Source organism: Poeciliopsis prolifica, unplaced genomic scaffold (assembly GCF_027474105.1).
Source record: "Poeciliopsis prolifica strain line A6 unplaced genomic scaffold, Auburn_PproV2 SCAFFOLD109, whole genome shotgun sequence".
In the NCBI taxonomy this organism is placed as follows: Eukaryota; Metazoa; Chordata; class Actinopteri; order Cyprinodontiformes; family Poeciliidae; genus Poeciliopsis; species Poeciliopsis prolifica.
Window position 1 is genome coordinate 721799 of NW_026562484.1, and position 21111 is coordinate 742909.

Here is a 21111-nt window from a genome sequence, read left to right on the forward strand (position 1 = left end):
TACAGTTTTCTGCCAATACCAATATACTAAATATAACAAGGAATATAACTTTCCTCACGGCTGCTCTTTCACAGGGCGACGATTGAGAGCATCCTCTGTGTGGAATGGTGGCTGCACAGCACTGGAGAGGGAACAACTGACACGGGTGGTGAGAACAGCACAAGGCATTGTGGGATGCCCCCTCCCAGACCCGGACTCTATTTACATGGGCCGGGTCAAGAAGAGAGCTGGATCCATAGCCATGGATTCCTGCCACCCGGGCCACAGACTGTTTGTGCCGCTGCCATCAGGCAAGCAGTTCAGGAATATCCGGACTACAACAAACAGAAACAGTTTCTTCCCCACAGCCGTCAGAGCCATTACTCCCTGCCGCCCCCTCCCACACATATCATAACCTCACATACACCCCCCACCCCCACACAGCCATATGGTTCTGCACTTTGCCATAATTGGACCTGCTGCTTCTTCTTTAGTGTGGCTGGAGTGCCTTTTAGTTAGTTTTAGTTGTATATATTGTTATTATTGTGTGTTTATTTTATTTATTGTATATATTTGACTTTTTGCAGGGGAGTTGCAATGAAAATTTTGTTGAATCCTGTTCAATGACAATAAATGCAATCTCTATCTATCTATCTATCTATCTATCTATCTATCTATCTATCTATCTATCTATCTATCTATCTATCTATCTATCTATCTATCTATCTATCTATCTATCTATCTATCTATCTATCTATCATTAGCTAAAATAACTGAAGTTAACTAAAACTGGTTACATTTTTTTTCGAGGGTTTCAACTGCAGATGAGACGCTGTTTAAATAATTTATTAAATCTGCAGGTCAGCAAAAACAACCAGGTCTGTGTTTATCTTGTAGCATTAAATTCAGCCTTCTAAGACAAGCAGTTTAATCAGTTTGTTATTTATTACTTTATCCAGCAGGCAAAATAATTGTCCCCAGAATGAATGAAATCTTTAGGAAACTTCCGGCACAGTCTGGGATTTCTCCCCTTCACTTGGATTCTGGCCGATTTTTGAACGGGCCAATCAGCAAACAGAAGCAGTTGTGAACTGTGATGTCAATGTTCTGCTCTGTTATTCAGTACAGGAAGTGAAATGTAACCAATCCAAAGTCCAGACATTAAAGCAAATGGGAGCTAATTTCTAACCAGCCCTTAACTAGTTGGGAGCAAAAATGTTGCCAAGAATCACCGTCATTATGTTTATGTGCTTTTATTGAATTGTCATAGCTGGAAGGGAATTTAGCTTGAAATTATCTTCTTAATTTAGGAAAATATCAAAATGACAACAGTGGAGGAATTCCTACATGTATATGGAACTAAATCTCTGCCATAAACTTTGCTCAAAAGAAAAACAAAGATTTGAAAATGATTATTTGAAACTGAAAAAAAAAGTTTTGGAACCTGCAGCCATTTTTTCAAAAAGTTGTGTAATGGTGGAATAAAAACAGTGCAACAGCAAAAACATGCCCAAATATCAAGATATTATTTGTGCATTTAAATTATCTCCTTATTCACATACTACTGTTTAGCTGTTCTACCTACATTCTTTACTAATGATCTACAAAACATAAAAAAAAAACATTGGCTTTACTCTTTATCAGTCAGACAGAATCTGACCACAATATAAATAGTGTCTTATTTAGGCATAAATATGTGTGTAACTGGCTGATTCCAGCAAGGCAAAAAGTTTCTTGTTGGCTGGGAAAATCGGTTGGTATCTGTGCTTTCTGGTAACCAAAGTTCATCCATTTAACTTGTGCTATCTTAAACTTTCATTTAATGGTTGTTATTTTCCAAGATAATAAAGCCATAGTTCTGCAGAGCAAAGCCATAACCTCCACCATTTCAAGTAAGATCCTGTGAAGGCTGAACATCCACAGTGATTAAAGTGAACAAGACATCCTTCAAAATCTTGTTGACAGTAAAGTTCAGTGAATTTTAGTCCATCAGTGTCAATATTCTCTGCTGATTTTTGTGTTTTTACAGCGTTTTCTGGATTCACCTCATTGTGCAAGTCTCTTATGTTTGATCATTTTGTATCTTGCAATCTGAGCGTCCGGCCGATTTATGGACAATCCTCTAGCGATGATTCTGTTGTACATGTCGTCGTCCTCACCACCCCAGCCCCAGAAAGTGTTTGAGAAACCGTTGACTTTCAGGAACTGCTCCTCTGTCAGCAGGGAGACGCCACCAAAAGCTGCTTTTGAGTTTAATATGTAGTTAAATTTATCTATAGCCACAGATAAATGTCTGGGACGGTCAGAACATCTGTACAGGTTTCTATCATCTATTGGCACCAGGTCTACATCCGAAAATACAAAACAGTCGTAATCGTATTCTTTCAGTGCTTCAATAAATCCGATGTTCATGAGCTTGGCCCGGTTGAACGCTCCGTCTCCGTCCTGGTTGATGACGTACACACCGTAGTCCAGCTGCTGACGCATCAGGACCGGATGGACGTAGTAGAGCCAGTGGGCCAGGTGTTCATGACGGTTTCCGAACGGGACGATGACCGCCACCTAGTGGAGGGATGCAGGTGAAGAGCCAGTCAGACATTATGGACCCTGTTGCTGTTTAAATGTCACGCATGTGCACAACGCTGGAGTCCAGGTAGAGATCAGGATGCATGAATGGACACAGCGTGGAGACGACTTACAACAAGCACCAAAAACACAGGGCCACTAAATGCACTGGAGGTAATCAGGGAACGAGACACAACAGGACAACATGGAGACACAGAAACTCAAAATAAACCCACAGAAAAACACAAACATGACAGTAACTGAATATTGTTTTACATTAACTTGGCTTCCACATCAGTTGTTCCACAATAAGTCACTGCAAGTTAACTAACCCTTAACTAACTGGTACTATATGATGATTAGCATCAAGCATGCTAACATTTATATACTCAATATTTTGCTTTTTCACAAGGGCAGATTCAAATTAAATGATATATCAGTGAGGGAAGGCAGGGAAAAATAATATATAATGATAAAATCATTTATATTGCTATTTTCTCCCTATGGTTTATACTATAAAGTATTTATTTTCCATTTAGTTTAACCAATTTGATTATTTTCCCATTCAGATGCTGCTGAGGCAGCAGCCTCTCCTCTTTCACCTGATCCTCCAATAAAATGGATAAAAACATGTCATATATGAACTGATTGTCCATAATTAGCTCAAGTATATAATGTTCAGTGTTTGTTGCAACAATCAGAAACAGCTGAGAAACATTTGATTTATTCCCTTTGCTGTGGAGCAAGAATGAAAAACACAGTATAGTACAAACCATAAATTATTTATCATTCTGTATTTTCCACTGAAACCTGGATCCCTGAGATGCTTCAAATCTTGAGTCTAAACTCTCTATGACTGCATGTATTTATTTCACAGAGCTTCTGGTGAAAGTTTGCCTCACCTTCTGCCTGGCGGTGCAGCCCGGGGGTTTGAAACCGACCTCCCTGCTGCAGCTCAGCTTCACCTGCGTCCTGACCAAGTCCAGGCTGCACTTGGTTTGAAACTCCACCAGAAATGGACCCACCAGAGATGGAGGCGAGTCGGGACACGGATCCAGAGGCTGGACTGGTTTTGCAGAAGTCGCTGCTGTTTTCCAGGAGTCGTCAGGTTCTGAAACACGATGCATCACCTTCCCAAAAACACTCCTGTTTCCCTTCTGGGCCTGTGGAAGGTGTGAGGCGGAGGGGAAAACAACAGCAGTGTCTTCACTGTGGAGTAGAAACACAGCGAACCACGTCAGCGTGAATAACGCAGAAAGCGCCACAACGCTGGGAATTTTTTCCCGCATGATCTGAAACCTCTGCTCAGCTTGTCATCTGCTTTCTTGATCGGCTGGCTGAGAGGTCTGACTTCACTCCTGCAGCGGAACCGCACCTGCACTGTCACTTCTCTGTGGAAACAGAGCGAGCCTGAGGGCACAACTCAACCTTTTCTACAAACATTTGACTTCTTCACTTTATTAAAATATTGTCTTTTTAGAACATTATAAAAAAGACAAAAACAGAAAAATCTTTAGAAATAAAAGTGGCCCCTGAAAGCTCTTGGACACTGTTGGGAGTATAAGTTTGGTTGGACTAATTTTAGAAACAGTTAACCTTTGTGCATATGAAATATTAGATGTAGCATGAATATGTTGAGTAGATTCTAAGTTAGGTAGACTTAGATAAAAATCCAAACAAAAACAACTGCTGACTCTCTGAACTTACATAAATCATTAAGGAGGGTCTACAGGCAGAGGGGTCCTGCAGGCAGAGGGGGTCCTGCAGGCAGAGGGGTCCTGCAGGCAGAGGGGTCCTGCAGGCAGAGGGGTCCTGCAGGCAGAGGGGGTCTACAGGCAGAGGGGTCTACAGGCAGAGGGGGTCTACAGGCAGAGGGGTCCTGCAGGCAGAGGGGGTCTACAGACAGAGGGGTCCTACAGGCAGAGGGGGTCTACAGACAGAGGGGTCCTGCAGGCAGAGGGGGTCTACAGGCAGAGGGGGTCTACAGGCAGAGGGTTCCTGCAGGCAGAGGGGGTCTGCAGGCAGAGGGGTCCTGCAGGCAGAGGGGTCCTGCAGGCAGAGGGGTCTACAGACAGAGGGGGTCTACAGACAGAGGGGGTCTACAGACAGAGGGGGTCTACAGACAGAGGGGTCTGCAGGCAGAGGGGGTCTACAGGCAGAGGGGTCCTACAGGCAGAGGGGGTCTACAGACAGAGGGGTCCTACAGGCAGAGGGGGTCTACAGACAGAGGGGTCTGCAGGCAGAGGGGGTCTACAGGCAGAGGGGGTCTACAGACAGAGGGGTCCTGCAGGCAGAGGGGGTCTACAGACAGAGGGGGTCTACAGGCAGAGGGGTCCTGCAGGCAGAGGGGGTCTACAGGCAGAGGGGGTCTACAGGCAGAGGGGGTCTACAGACAGAGGGGTCTACAGACAGAGGGGTCCTACAGGCAGAGGGGTCCTGCAAGCAGAGGGGGTCTGCAGGCAGAGGGAGTCTGCAGGCAGAGGGGGTCTACAGGCAGAGGGGTCCTACAGGCAGAGGGGTCCTGCAGGCAGAGGGGTCCTACAGACAGAGGGGTCCTACAGGCAGAGGGGGTCTGCAGGCAGAGGGGGTCTACAGACAGAGGGGGTCTGCAGGCAGAGGGGGTCTACAGACAGAGGGGGTCTACAGACAGAGGGGGTCTGCTTGAGTCAAATTCTTTGGTGTTTGTTTAGAAATTCAGTAAAACACTAAAACCTTTAGAAAACAATTCTTCTAGAAATATAATCAAATGTACTATGACATTTCTTTGAAGTATTAACAGCATGTTCTGAACTAGTTAGTGTCTAACCATACTAATTAAATATATGATTACTAAAATAGAACAGGATTAGGAAACTAAAAGATTTAGAAGTGAAATATTTCAGGTATTCTAAAAGTTTTTTTTTTTCTGAAAGAAGATAATTCTGCAGTTTTTAGATCCAAACTCACAGTTATCATCTGGCACCATATTTCTGTGTCAGTGTGTTTATAACAGAAATCAGAATATCTGAGGCAGAAAACCACCAGGTCGAGCTGCAGGTTATAAATTCTGGTCTGGATTGTAAAAAGGAGGAGACTGGTACAGGAATACTGGTGGAGGATGACTTTTGTTCTCTCCATATATTTGCTTTTGGATTTTAACAGGTATCAAAGAAGGTAATAAAATTAACTTTAAACAGCCCTACAAGGGGAGTGCACACCTTCTAACGCATATATTTAAATGAAGGGAATACACCTCATTACAAAAATGTGTTTTACAGCAGAAGAACAAATTGCTTTGATTGCGCCAGAGTGAGCAATTCCCAAAAATGCATTTTTGTTTTTCCTTTTCAACTCGTTGCAGGTGTAACGTTCTCTAGAATGATGGGAACAACAGACAAATCTTCAAAATGTCACTGCCTGTGAGTGGCCCCTCAGCTCCACCAGCACTCCGCAGAATTCTTTTATTTAATTTTTTTTGTGTGTGATCGTATAGTTTAAATTTAACAGTTTACAATTTCTGAAAATCAAAAACAAAACATTCTCATTCCAAGCTAACTTCAACAAAACAAACAGTAAAATAACAGATAACTGCCATTGCAGTTAACAGTTATAACATTTAGAAAACATTTATATATATATATTATAACCAGAACCCACCTAAAATGATAAAAAAAAGACAAATCTTCAAAATGTCACTGTTTTTTAGTAGCCCCTCAGCTGAAAAACAAAAAGACACAGTTAGCATCATGACTGAATAGTTAGCCACGAGCTCCCACTCATAGGGTCAGATTTTTCCAGCCCAACCACGACAAAACTTTATAAATTACATTTGTAGATGTTAAATGCATTTCTAATATTTTGTCAGGTATTGAACTAGAAAAATATGACCCCAAGTGAAAAAAAGTAAGGAAGAGCTGCCTCTCTCGCACCGACCTCCATCAGCACTCCGCAGAATTCTGGTGGGGGAAGCCGCGAGCGCGCCTGAAGTTCGGCATCTCACCACTAGGTGGCTCTAAACAGTGGCATCCCTCAAAAATCCCACCAGAAACAGACGCAACCTTCATTACTTTGGGAAAAATTCATACAGACAAATATACACTTTGCTCTCTGTTACACAGGTAATTCTATGTTTTGTTATGTGTTGGGCTTCTTGATGATCTGGGTGTGATGCTGATGTAACATTCTGTATGCATTGAATTCTCTGGATAAAACTCTACATATGTCTGAAGTTTGATGTTGAGTGGTTGTGATTTCCACTGTGCATGCGGAGTCCCTGGATCCAGGAGACGAGAGGAAAATTAACGAGCCAAGTGAATTTTATTCCTCTAAGTCAACAACACCCTTCATCTAAATGCTTGAGCTGTTTCTCTTTAGGTGACCTTGAGATGACCTTCATGCACATGTAAAAGTTTAAGGTCATCAAACTGATTAAATGGACGATAAGAAAAATGATACAATGAAGGTAAAATGCACCTTTAAATTAAATAAAGCTTTTTATTATTAAGGAAGAAATCAGTTCAAACACACGACTCTGGAAATGGGATTGTCTAGTAATAACATGGTCCTGGTTCTAACGCTGGTTCTAAGGCCGGTTCTGATGGCGGTTCTGACGGCGGTTCTAAGGCCGGTTCTGACGGCGGTTCTGACAGTGGTGTCGCCGGGCCGAGGCTGGTTGATCAGCAACGACTGCAGCTGCGTGTTTGAAGACTTGCTCTGAGTTTCTGTGGTGGGATTCTGGCCCACTTTGCTCTGCAGAAATGTTTTTCCACAGAGCAAAGAGGTTTTCCTGTTTGCATCACATTTACATTCATTTCTCATAATGTTGTCATTTTGACTAGTCGAGACTTTGACTAGACCACTCCAAAGGCTTCATCTTGTTTTTTCCAGTCAGAGGTGGATTTGTTGTTGTGATTTGAATTTGTTCTGATTTAATACAACAAAACAGGAATTATCAGGTTGATTTTAATAAATCAATGAAAGTTTGTCTAAGAAAAGACAAATTATGTATTTGTTATACTTTTGTCACAATAGACATGACACTAGATTGACATTTATAAATTTTGTGCACATGTGACATTTCACCTTGCAGAATTGGATCAGCAAACATTTTATTACAGTTGCAGATTAAAAACTTCAAGATCTTCAGCAGTTACTGAGATAAACGACAATATGTGTTTTGAGACTATTTTCAAGGAATATAATGGTAATACATAATAATGCCAGAAGACATTCTGAAAGATCAATAAACATAAAATTCTAATCAACATTTATCACTGGAACTGGAAGACATTTTAAATATCTTAAAACAGAAATGAAAGGAATCAGGAAATCTATCTGAACAAAACATTCAGAAAAAAGGAACTAGTTGAAACCAAAACAGCACAAAGACATTCATCATCCAGATTTTGGTAGAAAGAGAAAACGATAAATCATGCAAATGGAAATTGTTGATCTAATTTGAATTCATTATGAGATTAATTGATTTATTGTGGCAAGTCGAGCAACAAAGTGCCATCTGGACAGAACCGTACATTCTGCTCTTTTTTTGTTTTCACTTTTGGAAACACTTCTACATTTCATACAACAAAGAGAAAGGGGAACTGGAGAGTCGCTCAGTGATGAATATGGGTCGGTTTCTCAGTTTGGAGTCCAGACGCATCATCAGCAGAACTCAGAGGTTTATTAGACAATTTCAGCAAAAAGATCAGAAACACAAACAAATGAAACCAAATGTAAGGAAAATACTCGGTACAAACATTCTCACAACCGTTACCTCACAGCGTTACTTCATAACATTTTGTTATGAAGTAATGCTTGTGAGTTGGCAGAATAACGCTTCTGTTTCACAATTTATTTCTTTGAATCATGAGAAAATGTCGTCCTCTCGTGAGAAAACATGCATCTACATAACGAGGAAGAAAATAATTAGCTTAGCTCTGCAGTTCAGTTTAATCCAACGGCCTCATCAATTTAATAAAAAACATTTCTGCTTATTCTCAGTCATTAAAATCTGCAGATTAATAATAACAATAATAATAATAGTAATGATGACCCTTATAAATAACAAACATCTGAATAATTACCAACTCCTTGCCAATGTAAGTATAAATTCTTAAAAGTTTTCACTTTAAAACGTTTAAACTGAAAGTTTTTTTCTTTCAGTTTAAAAACTGGCAAAATATTTTAATAATAATAAGAATAATCTACTAAAAATGGCGGTAGATTACACAGAAGAAAGGAATATATTGTGCATGTTTGCTTGGTCAACCATAAGCAAAGCAAACAAATGTCTGTTCATCTTTATCACTCATATCCATGTTATGAGGAATATTTCTATTCAGAACGTTCAGAAATCCTCTGAACGTTCTGAGTCAGTCAGACGGGAACCAGACAGATTGACAATCAAGATGAACCATTGTTGTTTGTGCAACAATGGTTCATGGTTACACAAACAATAAATTTGACTTGCGGCGCTGAGAGTTCAGATATGAAAGTGAAACTAACCTCTGAAAGCTGAACCAGGCTGGAAAACTGAACTCTGTGAAGAACATCATCGGATTTATTGAGTTATTTTTTCAGACTTCAGCAACTTTTTTCAAAACAACTGAAGGCGATAAATCTGAAGGCGTGTTTCTCAAAGACCATTTAACAAATACTTAACTTGAAATGAATTTCAGATCCCTGACAATAGATAGAATCTGAAATAAAAATAACTTAACTCACTTATTGTCATTTATTGTGTGAAATGTGGTTTCTAAGATTTCCAATAATGTTGAACACATGGAAATCAAAAGAAGTTGCTCTTTACGTTATACTTCCATAAAGTATTTCCTGCGAACTTAATGGAGATCACACCAAAACTATTTAGGATTAACAGCAACAGGAAGTGACCCAAAACCAAGCAAGACGGATGAAAGGTTGTTGACCTCACAAGACAAAACAATCCTGACTGGGCCGACGAACAAAACAAAACCAAACGCTAAAAGGTCAGCAGGACGCAGTGCAAAAACTGAAACAACAAAACAAAAATGCTTATTAAATCATTTAATCAGGTTGATCTAAAAAACATCAAAAACACTGAACACCTGCAACGCATCAACCAACACTGAGATCAAACTTGGTGCAGCTGACAAACAAAAATATTTAAAAAAACGTGCAATTCATGCTGATTAAAAGACAAATGTCTAAAGCCCACCTGAACAACCAGGTAACTTCACCACCAGACCACCACTAACAACGCAGCCCTGAATAAAAACATCACATCAGCACAATTTACTCTACAGAATCACTTTAAAACAGTTTTCCTACAACCAACCACACCTGGTCCAACACACACCTGGTCCAACACACACCTGGTGCAACACACACCTGGTGCAACACACACCTGGTGCAACACACACCTGGTGCAACACACACCTGGTCCAACACACACCTGGTGCAACACACACCTGGTCCAACACACACCTGGTGCAACACACACCTGTTCCAACACACACCTGGTGCAACACACACCTGGTGCAACACACCTGGTGCAACACACACCTGGTGCAACACACACCTGTTCCAACACACACCTGGTGCAACACACACCTGGTGCAACACACCTGGTGCAACACACACCTGGTCCAACACACCTGGTGCAACACACACCTGTGCAACACACACCTGGTCCAACACACACCTGGTGCAACACACACCTGGTCCAACACACACCTGGTGCAACACACACCTGGTCCAACACACACCTGGTCCAACACACACCTGGTGCAACACACACCTGGTGCAAACACACACCTGGTCCAACACACACCTGGTGCAACACACACTGGTGCAACACACACCTGGTCCAACACACACCTGGTCCAACACACACCTGGTGCAACACACACCTGGTCCAACACACACCTGGTGCAACACACACCTGGTCCAACACACACCTGGTGCAACACACACCTGGTGCAACACACACCTGGTGCAACACACACCTGGTCCAACACACACCTGGTGCAACACACACCTGGTGCAACACACCTGGTCCAACACACACCTGGTGCAACACACTGTTCCACACACCTGGTGCAACACACACAGGAAATGAACACCCTTCCACTTTCCCTTTCACGGAGGCTCAGGCTGTGGAGACAGCGACACCTGGTGGTGCCACTTGTTACATTTACTTTCAAGTGTTGCATGACTGACATTCAGTTTATTTGTAATCTAGAGATATAAGAAGTTCTTATTTATTGATCTATTGTATTTAATCATTGTTGATCAAATAAAAATAACAGCAGGTGGCGCTGTGAGCAGAGCAGTAAAATACAAAGACCAAGAACTGAAACTGTTGAGTCCTACAGTTCATGGCACAGAATCGTTCAAAAGAATCGAATCGTTCATGAACGACATCAATTCTGTTAGTAGGTATAACTTAGCTTCACAATCCTTCCCTACCGAAGAATTGTGACGTCGCACTTTGAGCTGACGTCACAATTAATAAACGTTGTTTGCGTGCAGTACCGGGTGGACCGCTGGGGGCGCCAGCGGTCCATCTGTGGTTTTGGAGTCGCCTTCCAGATGCAGCTCTTCCTCCATTCCTCCACTCCTTTACTCCTTCATTCCTCCACTCCTTTACTCCTTCATTCCTTCACTCCTTTACTCCTTCATTCCTCAACTCCTTTACTCCTTCATTCCTTCACTCCTTTACTCCTTCATTCCTCAACTCCTTTACTCCTTCATTCCTCCACTCCTTTACTTCCTTCATTCCTCCACTCCTTCATTCCTTCACTCTGTCATTCCTCCACTCCTTCATTCCTTCACTCTGTCATTCCTTCACTCCTTCATTCCTCCACTCCTTCATTCCTTCACTCTGTCATTCCTTCACTCCTTCATTCCTTCACTTCTTCATTCCTACATTCCTTCACTCCTTCACTCTATCAGGTTTATTTGTGTTTTTCACGTTTCAACAAGGCAGTTTTCAAAATTCTTTATATCTTAAAAACACAAAAACAGAAGAAACTTCACAGAGTCAACAATTGAGAAAACCTTTAAACGTGACATTTTATCGAGTGTCATCATGAAACATTGGTGAATGTTTCATTCAGTTCCTTCAGACTAGCCGGCAGTGATCCTGCAGCTGTTGTTCTTCCAGCAGCTGACCTGAATATTCCAGTTCTGTGTTTCAAACACAGTGCAGTCATGCTCTAACATCCCGGTTCTGCAGAATAAATTAATCCTGGGAATGTTCTGCAGGTTTCCGGCTGGCCTCGTTCTGCTTCCTGTAAGGAGAAGAGGTCCGGCCCGGCAGCCTGTTGTCGCTTTTCTATTTTCTGCCCTCTGTGTTTGTGCAGCTGCTGCTTGTCACTCAGGAGTTTCCTGCGTGAAGGTCGGCGGGTAGAGCGGGTTCTGGTCCAGTCAGGCCGTCCGCCATGGAGCTGCAGCGAGCGGCGCTGGTCGGCCTGTTGCTGCTGACGCTCATCTCCTCAGGTCAGTTCACCTAAACCTGCAGCTGATCTGCTTTCTATCGCTCTGAGTTATTACTGCTTTAGTTCTGGTTTCGGTCGGAGAGAAATGAAAATATTTCACTGAAAAAACACTAAATCTTACCAAGTGATGAGAGAAATTATCTGCCAGTGGAACTAGAACGCTTTTAAAATCGATATTAAGAATGTGTTACTGAAAAGTTACTTGTAATTTAGTTTTGTCTTATTTCAGCTTTAATAAAAAAGCTGCACAAAAATACATGTTTTCTGTTTAAAAACCCCAAACCAAACAAAGCCGTCATAAATTTCACCTTAAGATCTTCTTTATATGTAAAAACTTTCTAGGAGATTAGCAGAAAAAATCGGCCACAAACTAATCAGAATGTGATTATTTAGCTTCTTTTTATTGAAAGAAATCTGTTAGTTTTCAGATGTTTTCACACGATCCAATAAATCTGAAACTGAACCAGCAGAAAAACTGAAGAAACTAAAATAACAGAAAGTTATTTGTAACTGAGGAGCCAAAAAACGACTCAACCAAGAGCAGAACTACTTTAAAATACTTTACTGAACTAAGAGCAAAACGTTTTCATCCAAGGAAAAACTCTGGAGGAAAAAGTACTGAAGTAACTGATCAAATTATTAATCATTTAAAATGTGAAACTGACATCATCAGTTGGATCAATATAGGAAGTAAAGTGGAAACTTTAGTATTTTAAGGATCAAAATTTGGATTTCTGTTGATTCTGCTGGTTCCGGTCGGTTCTGCTGGTTTTGTTGGTTTCGGTTGGTCCTTCTGGTTCCGGTCGGTTCTTATGGTTCCGATCGGTTCTGATGGTTTTGTTTGTTCCGGTCGGTTCCGGTCGGTTCTGATGGTTTTGTTTGTTCCGGTCGGTTCTGCTGGTTCCGGTCGGTTCTGATGGTTTTGTTTGTTCCGGTCGGTTCTGCCGGTTCCGGTCGGTTCCGATGGTTCTGGTCGGTTCTGCTGGTTTTGTTGGTTCCGGTCAGTTCTGCCGGTTCCGGTCGGTTCTGATGGTATTAGTCCCTGCTGTCTCAGCATCCGGCCTCAGAAACCTGATCTGTGACGGAGTGACGCTCCAGCGGTTTGTTGAAACGCTGCAGGTTTCATTAAAGTTTTATAATGTTCATCTAAAGGTTAAATATTAAATGATTAACAATTTGATCAGTAAACTAGACTTTTTACCAAATACTTTTTACTTTTACTGGAATAAAAACATGCTGAAGTATCTTTACTAGGGTACACACCATACTTCTCCGCCCTCCTCTGTTATGATGATATTTGATAATTATTCGCCACGCAGCATCACAGTGTGCAGAGCTCTTTGCATTGTTTCTCCTTTCTAGACTCTGTTAGGAGGTCATTAAGGTCGTTCTCTCTCTTAAGGTCAAGAGACCTTAAGGTGCTGCAGAAATAACTTTTATAAAGAAATAAAGTCTTCAGCGTTTCCCTAAGCGGCATCGGGAGTGTTTCTGCACAGTTAGCTTCATGAAGCTAACGTTTTGGTCTTGAATGTGTTTTGTGTCAGAGTGTTTGTGCCGGAACGAGGAGGAGCGTCTGATCAACCACCTGTTCACAGAGAAAGGATACAACAAGGAGCTGCGACCCGTGAAGAAGCAGCAGGAGGTGGTGGACGTTTTCCTGGCGCTGACGCTGTCCAACCTCATCTCTCTGGTACAGAACCTGACACTTCCTGGATCCTGTCGGGGAAAAAACATGTTCATGTGAAATCAGAGCAGGACGATAATCCTGACGAACCAGTTATTGAAATAATGAACTAATTCAGATTTGGTCAATCGTTAACTGGAGTATGCAAACTTTACAAATGGCTGAGAACATAACACCCTCAGAGCTGTACACTGTATATATATATATATATATATATATATATATATATATATATTAATATATATATATATATATATATATATATAATTTTTGTATATATACAATTAGCGTTTTGAATTAAAATGCCTTTTTCTGTAGAAAGGTTTTACCAAAATCCCTCAAGTAGCAGATTTAGCTTCATCTGGTTCAGATTCAAACTCTTTTTCATTTTAACAAGATCATGAGGATGTAATAGAACCATTTCCAAACTGATCACTTATCAATAAATAGCTGTCTTTGCATTCTTAAAAACACGTCAGGATTTAGAGATTGCTTTTGTCTTTTTTATTTGAAATCAAAATCACAGATTTAAAAATATTTCAAGGAATTTTACATTATTTGTGCTGATGTATGAATATAACTTCTTGTTACTCGATCAATCGATCAAATAACGGCAGCAGGTGGTAAAAGTGAGAAACACTACCACCTGCAGGCAGCAGTGAGTCAATTAAACCCAAAGTTTTTGAGAAAATTTGCAATAAATTCCAAGTTATGAATTAGGGTGAATCAGTGGATTTTGCAGGAATCTTTGCAAACAAATAAATAAAAACTGGAGTCTGGAGTCTAGCCGGCCACATAAAGACCTGCTGAGGGCCAGATTTGGCCCCGTGCCTCAAGTTTGATACATAACAGCACTGAAGGCATTCTGTTACTGCAGAAAGAAATTAAATTATTTCTTCATTTGAATATTTGAATGCATTTTTAATACTGGATAGAAGAGTTTAAGAGGTTAAACAAAAAATCTGTAAAACATTCAGATTTTTTTTTATCCAGTTAATCATCAGACTGATCAATTACTAAAATAGCCGCTAGTTGCAGCTCTGTCTGAAAAGTGTGGCATGCATCTGTTCTCTCCCTTTTACAGCTGAAGCATGATGCTGCCACTACCGTGTTTCTTAAATGATGTAATTTTTGTCTTTTCTTCTCTAGAAAGAAGTAGACGAGACGCTGCTGACAAACGTGTGGATCGATCATGTATGTCAGAGTGGTTTTTAACTTTTAGATCAAATCAAACCTCCGATCTGATCTGCGTTTCTCTGACGCAGGCATGGACCGACTACCGGCTGTCGTGGAACGCCAGCGAGTTCGACGGCATCGAGATGCTGCGGCTGCCGCCCAGCATGGTGTGGCTGCCAGAGATCGTCCTGGAAAACAAGTAAAAATAGATTTTATACAAATCAGGTCAAATAAATCGATTCAACAAAGTTTTGTTGTCTAAACATTACATTTCTGGAAAATTGCTATTTTTTCCACCAAAGCACTCCTTGGGTTTCCACAGTGTGACGTCAGCAGACGCAGGGCGGCCATTTTGTTAGCAACAAAGTATAGATGAACTTCTGTCTCGTTTCTAGTTCACTTGAAATGAGACAAGTAAAATTTTATGTTTCATTTATGTTTTCATAAATGCAAAAACTCATTGAATGTATTATTAAAAATAAATAAATAGCACATAGTTCTCAATAGTGCGTGTAGTGGGATGAGGATGTGATTGCAGTGATGTCATCGTGACGTAATCGTTCCCCATGTTTAGTAACGACGCCCAGTTCCAGGTGGCCTACTACAGCAACGTGCTGGTGGATTCGTCCGGTCTCTGCTACTGGCTGCCTCCCGCCATCTTCCGCTCCTCCTGCTCCATCAACGTCAACTTCTTCCCTTTTGACTGGCAGAACTGCACGCTCAAATTCACGTAGGTGGCGACGGGACGGCGCCCCCTGCCGGCCAGGAGAGGTAAACCCTGTGTGTGTTTCTGCAGCTCCCTGACCTACAACGCCAAAGAGATCAAGATGCTGCTGAAGGAGGATGGGAACGAAACTCACCAGCACACCGTGGAGTGGATCGTCATCGACCCGGCCAGCTTCACAGGCAACCGTCTCTTCCTTTACACCCGGGGCGCCCAAACTTTCTGCCACGACGCCCAGAATTTTAGACTCCATTGTAACCTAAAAGCAGGCAAATTAAGGAGCCCGATATTTATTGTAGGTCCAAAACCTGAAAGCATCAGAGCCTTCGCAGAAAGAAGGAAAGGACATTTCCAACAAAAACTTTTTGTGAATAATCTCAGAAATCTTCTAGAAAAAAAATTCAAAAGAAAATTTTGACACTTATTAGAAACCGATTAGGATTATTTATTACGTACTTCTGCTTTAATTCTGCATGCTGTGTTAAAATGCATGTTTCTACTTTTCAGTTTGTCCTGGGACATTTATTTTCAGGTTTGGGTGACTTTGTTTCAAAGAATTTGTTATATTTAACCAAGTTTGAGAAAGCGTAAGAGCTGATTCGGTTGCTACAAAGTGGATAACTTCGCTTTTCTTTCTGGTAAACTTGCTTATGAAAACATGAAGATATCGAGTGACAGAGGAAGGATCTGTGATGACGCTCCTTGGTGCACTGAGGATGTTTGTCTGGAGAAATTCACATTCTAGAACTCAAATTTCTCTGTTAAACATCTGAAAAACATAAATCTTATCTGACACAATATCCAAAATACCAAAGTCATATTTTTGCTTTTAAACTCTCAAAATGTAATTTAAATCTTTAGATTAATTAAAAAACTGCAGCAGGAACTCTGATGGAATCAAAATGGAGATGAGATGAAGAATAACTTAGGAGCTGATGATGTGAAGTTTGTGCCTGCAGAGAACGGCGAGTGGGAGATCATCCACCGGCCGGCCAAGAAAAACGCCTACAAGCACATCCCCATGGAGAGCAACAAGCACCAGGACATCACCTTCTACCTGGTCATCAAACGCAAGCCGCTCTTCTACATCGTCAACATCATCATCCCCTGTGTGCTCATCTCCTTCCTGGCCTCGCTGGTCTACTACCTGCCTGCCGACAGTCAGTACAGAACCGCTCTTACAAACCCTGAAGGTCACTCAGAGGTCACTCAGAGGTCAATTACAGGAAAGACTCTTCTGCAGAAGATCTGTTGTTAATCGCTGGATTAAACTTTATTCTGAAGGTCAGACGTGACTTCCTGTCAGGAATAGGAAGGAGTCTTCATGGAGACTCATTCAGCAAAAAATAACATTTTAATGCAAAGTTGCTTTGAAACCTGCATTAAAAGCATCAACTTTGCATTATTCGGTAAATAATGATACTTTTAACACAAAGTTGACACATTAATGGACTTTTAAGCAAGTTTTAAATTAAATGTCTTTATTTGCTGAATTAAGCAACATTGATTCTTTTAAATGGAAGTTTTCACTTAACATTGCAGTAAAATAAGATTATTTACCAAATAAAGCAAAGCTAACACTTTGAATTAGTTTCAAATTCACTTTTAATGCAACTTTGCATTCAAATATCATTAAGGTTGACACTTTTAGTGGATTTTAAGGCAACTTTCAACACAACTTGCATTAAAATGTCATTATTTACTGAATGACAGTCCATGAAAACAGCTGTAATAAAGTGTTAGAACTTGTCAAACCTGTAAACTGTTTTGGTTTCATCTGGTTAAGCTCAGAGCTGCAGATGTAAAGTTTGGTGTTTTGTGTTTAGGTGGAGAGAAGATGACTCTGTCCATCTCCGTCCTGCTGGCTCAGTCTGTCTTCTTGCTGCTGATTTCCCAGCGGCTGCCGGAGACGTCCATGTCCGTCCCCCTCATAGTCAAGTGAGGAAAAAAGTCATTTTGTTTTTCAATATCTAGGAACGAACACTTTAGAGTTCCTGATTGTCCTGAAATCATTTTTTGAAACATAGTTTTAACTTACTTTCAGTGCAGGACTTCCTAAGCTTTCAGGATGAACCGTTATTTTTGTTGTAGCATAAAAATAATTTAAATAAAAGTTGTAACAAAGATTAAATTGAACCTCGCAGCAAGAAATTTGATTTTTTGGTTCTATTGCTGGTTTCACTAAATACACAATTTCATTTTTAGTCTTAATTTTAGTACAAATAAAATTACTAAAACTAACTTAAAAGTGACTTTTTAGTAAGATATAGAGGTTTGTTTTAAGTCAATAATTCTTTAATAATAATTAAATCCACTAGCAGATTATTTCACTCATGCATCACAAATCTGGAAGAAACTGAAAATCAGCCGAAACACTGATCTCCTTTAAATCCCCACTGAAAACCCAACCGGGTCGAGTTACTTTAGAACCGTAATAAATGAAACGTTAACCAACATATTTGATACGTATTGATGGTTTTGATCAAACATTACATCAATATGTAATATCTGATGTTTTTATGACTTTTTATTTTTGTGTTTTTATGAAGTGAAGCACTTTGAACTGCCTTGTTTTGTTATTGATAATAAAACATTTTCCTTGTTGTAAGTGAAATAATTTAGCAGTGGAACTAAAACTTTAGTTTTACATCAATATTAAGGAAAAATCAGCTTAAAACAAACTCATATATGTTGCTGAAACTGAAAGTCAGTTTTGTCTTATTTCAACTGATATTCACAGTGGAAACCAGACAGAAATACTTGGTACGGTTGAATGATGCTGCAGCATTTATAGCTTTACTGATGTTCTTCTGTTCTAAGTTTTTATGTTTGTGTTTTTCCTCAGATATTTGATGTTCATCATGGTTCTTGTTACCATCGTTGTATTGAACTGTGTCGTCGTTCTCAATCTGCACTTCAGGACGCCCAGCACTCACGTCATGTCTGAATGGACCAAGAAGGTAAAGAGCAGAAAAATTTCACATATTTTATGCTTCTCATTTCACAAACTGAAACTTTATGCAGGAAAGAAAAAAAGAAAAGATAATTAGAGAAAAGTAGTTGGAGAATAAAATGAAACTAAATCAGTGAAGTTCATTTAATTAATATTGCAAAACTCCTAGTTCTCCTGGTTGATTATTTAACATATAAAATGGGAAAATGTTTTGTTATCTATCAGTTTTTCAGCAGCTCAAAGAGATTTAACTGGTAAAAACACTAAAATAAAATAAAACATCAGAAACAAACATTACATTTTGATTATTATCGTCATCAAAACCATCAATAAACATTGATAAATGTTTCATTTATTACGGTTCTAAAGTAACTCGACCCGGTTGGGTTTTCAGTGGGCATTTAAAGGAGATCAGTGTTTCGGCTGATTTTCAGTTTCTTCCAGATTTGTGATGCATTAATCTGCTAGTGGATTAAATTATTATTAAAGAATTATTGACTTAAAACAAAAGTCTATGTCTTGCTGAAAAGTTTCTTTGAAACAAAATTATTTTCACTAAAAACATTTGGTAAGAGGGTCTGGTTCTTTAAGCTCTTTAAGCCGTTCAGTGAATATAAACCAACTGCACGATTTTAAAGTCTCTTCATTTATTAAATGAATATGAATCAACGTTTTGCCCAGTTTTTCCTGGAGCGGTTGCCCCGGATCCTCCACATGTCCCACCCAGCGGACGACGAGCCAGCGTGGGACGGCGCGTTGCCACGGCGATCCAGCTCGGTGGGATACATCGCCGCAGCGGAGGAATATTACAGCATCAAGTCCCGCAGCGAGCTGATGTTTGAGAGGCAGTCAGAGAGACACGGACTGTCCAAACGGCCCACGCCGGCCTCAGGTACGTCCAGACAGAACCGAACAGAACCAGACAGAACCAGGAGGTTCTGAACAGGCTGTGTGTTCAGTGTTGAAGCCGGTGGAAAGCGACGGAACGATGGATCAGCTGTACGGAGAGATCAAGCCGGCGGTGGACGGAGCGAACTACATCGTCCAACACATGCACGACAAGAACGACTACAACGAGGTGAGAGGAGAAAAACACCTGAGCAAACATAGATCAATACTATATTACTACTAACCCCAACCCTAACATAACCCTATCCTTACCCTTTCCTTACCCTGACCCTAACATAACCCTATCCTTACCTTTCCCTACCCTGACCCTAACATAACCCTATCCTTACCCTATCCTCCTAACCCTACCCCTACCCTAGCTCTACCCCTATCCCTACCTTAACCCTAACCTGAGCAAGTATAGATCAATACTTTATTACTACTAACCCCAACCCTAACATAACCCTATCCTTACCCTTTCCCTACCCTGACCCTAACATAACCCTATCCTTACCCTATCCTCCTAACCCTACCCCTACCCTAGCTCTACCCCTATCCCTACCTTAACCCTAACCTGAGCAAGTATAGTTCAAAACTTTATTACTACTAACCCCAACCCTACCCTAACCCTAACCTCCTACCCCAACCCCAACCCTACCCTCCTAACCCCCGGGCTGTAGCCCCAGTAGCCCTGGGCCTCAGGCTAAAGTAGAGTCTAGATCCAGATGTTGTGTCTGCAGGAGAAGGACAACTGGAGCGGCATCGCCCGTACGGTGGACCGCCTCTGCCTCTTCCTCATCACCCCGGTGATGACCTTCGGCACCGTCATCATCTTCCTCATGGGGATCTGTAACCACCCCCCCCGGCTGCCCTTCCAGGGTGACCCCCACGACTACAGCGAGGACAACCCGCGCCTGCTGTGACCCCGACCCGATCCGACCCAACCTGGTTCCGGTTTTACTCATTTATCCACTTCATGTTTTTCTCTTCTGAGTTTTCTGAGGTTGAAGTGAATATTTTATATCTGGTTTTATTTACTTTGAGTTCAGTTTGTGTCTCCAAAACATCCATTTCATTTGAATTAGCTGGAAGTATTGCTTAGCAAGATAAGTTTTATTTTTAATGAACGCCACCATTTACTTTTGTATTCACCAAACATATCATATAAATGTCATTTTATCATTTATTTAAAAAATAATGATTTTTAAAATTGAGAAAAAGTTTTTTTGGGAGCCAAAAAAATGGTAAAATATCAGATTTATAATAAACCAAAGAATCATTCATTCAGATTTATGAACCATCTATTCAGGGAATCAGATGGTTATTAATAATAATCATTCACAATAACACCAGAGAAATATAATTACTGCATGTTTTTGCTTTAAATGTATAATATTGTATTTCATCCTTTATTTTGTAAAGAGCAATAAAATCAAAATAAAAACATGAAGCCATTGTTTATTTTCTTGTTTTTAATTTTCTTAACTGATTTTTCTTTAATTTGTTTGATTGGTTATTAATAACAATCACAAAACTTTCACAGAAACTAAAACTATTGCATGTTTTTGCCTGAACACGCCTGTGTAATAAAGTTCATTTGGTCCTGTAATATAATTTTGTTGATCAATAAAACCAGATTAAAATGTTGGAAACAGAAAACACAGTTAGTTAGTTAGTTAGTTAG

At 40.5% G+C, this 21111-nt stretch overlaps 2 protein-coding genes and 1 pseudogene across 2 annotated transcripts; 1 reads left to right on the forward strand and 2 right to left on the reverse strand.

The window, feature by feature from the left end:
• Positions 1-1867: 1867 nt before the first annotated feature.
• Positions 1868-3833, reverse strand: LOC129354385 (beta-1,4-galactosyltransferase 2-like; annotated as a pseudogene).
• A 437-nt stretch (positions 3834-4270) lies between these two features.
• Positions 4271-11112, reverse strand: LOC129354386 (keratin-associated protein 10-5-like). The gene is made up of 5 exons (XM_055023867.1): positions 11038-11112; positions 4968-5167; positions 4749-4913; positions 4513-4626; positions 4271-4457 (listed from the first exon to the last, which is right to left on the reverse strand). The coding sequence occupies exons 1-5, from the start codon at positions 11110-11112 to the stop codon at positions 4271-4273; spliced, it is 741 nt and encodes a 246-aa protein (XP_054879842.1).
• A 758-nt stretch (positions 11113-11870) lies between these two features.
• LOC129354419 (acetylcholine receptor subunit delta-like) lies at positions 11871-20883 on the forward strand. The gene is made up of 12 exons (XM_055023890.1): positions 11871-12003; positions 13547-13692; positions 14836-14880; positions 14952-15061; positions 15437-15592; positions 15659-15768; positions 16546-16746; positions 17413-17524; positions 18432-18546; positions 19221-19431; positions 19499-19617; positions 20168-20883. Exons 1-12 carry the CDS (start codon positions 11946-11948, stop codon positions 20348-20350), a joined length of 1566 nt encoding a protein of 521 aa, XP_054879865.1. The 5' UTR covers positions 11871-11945; the 3' UTR covers positions 20351-20883.
• Positions 20884-21111: the final 228 nt, after the last annotated feature.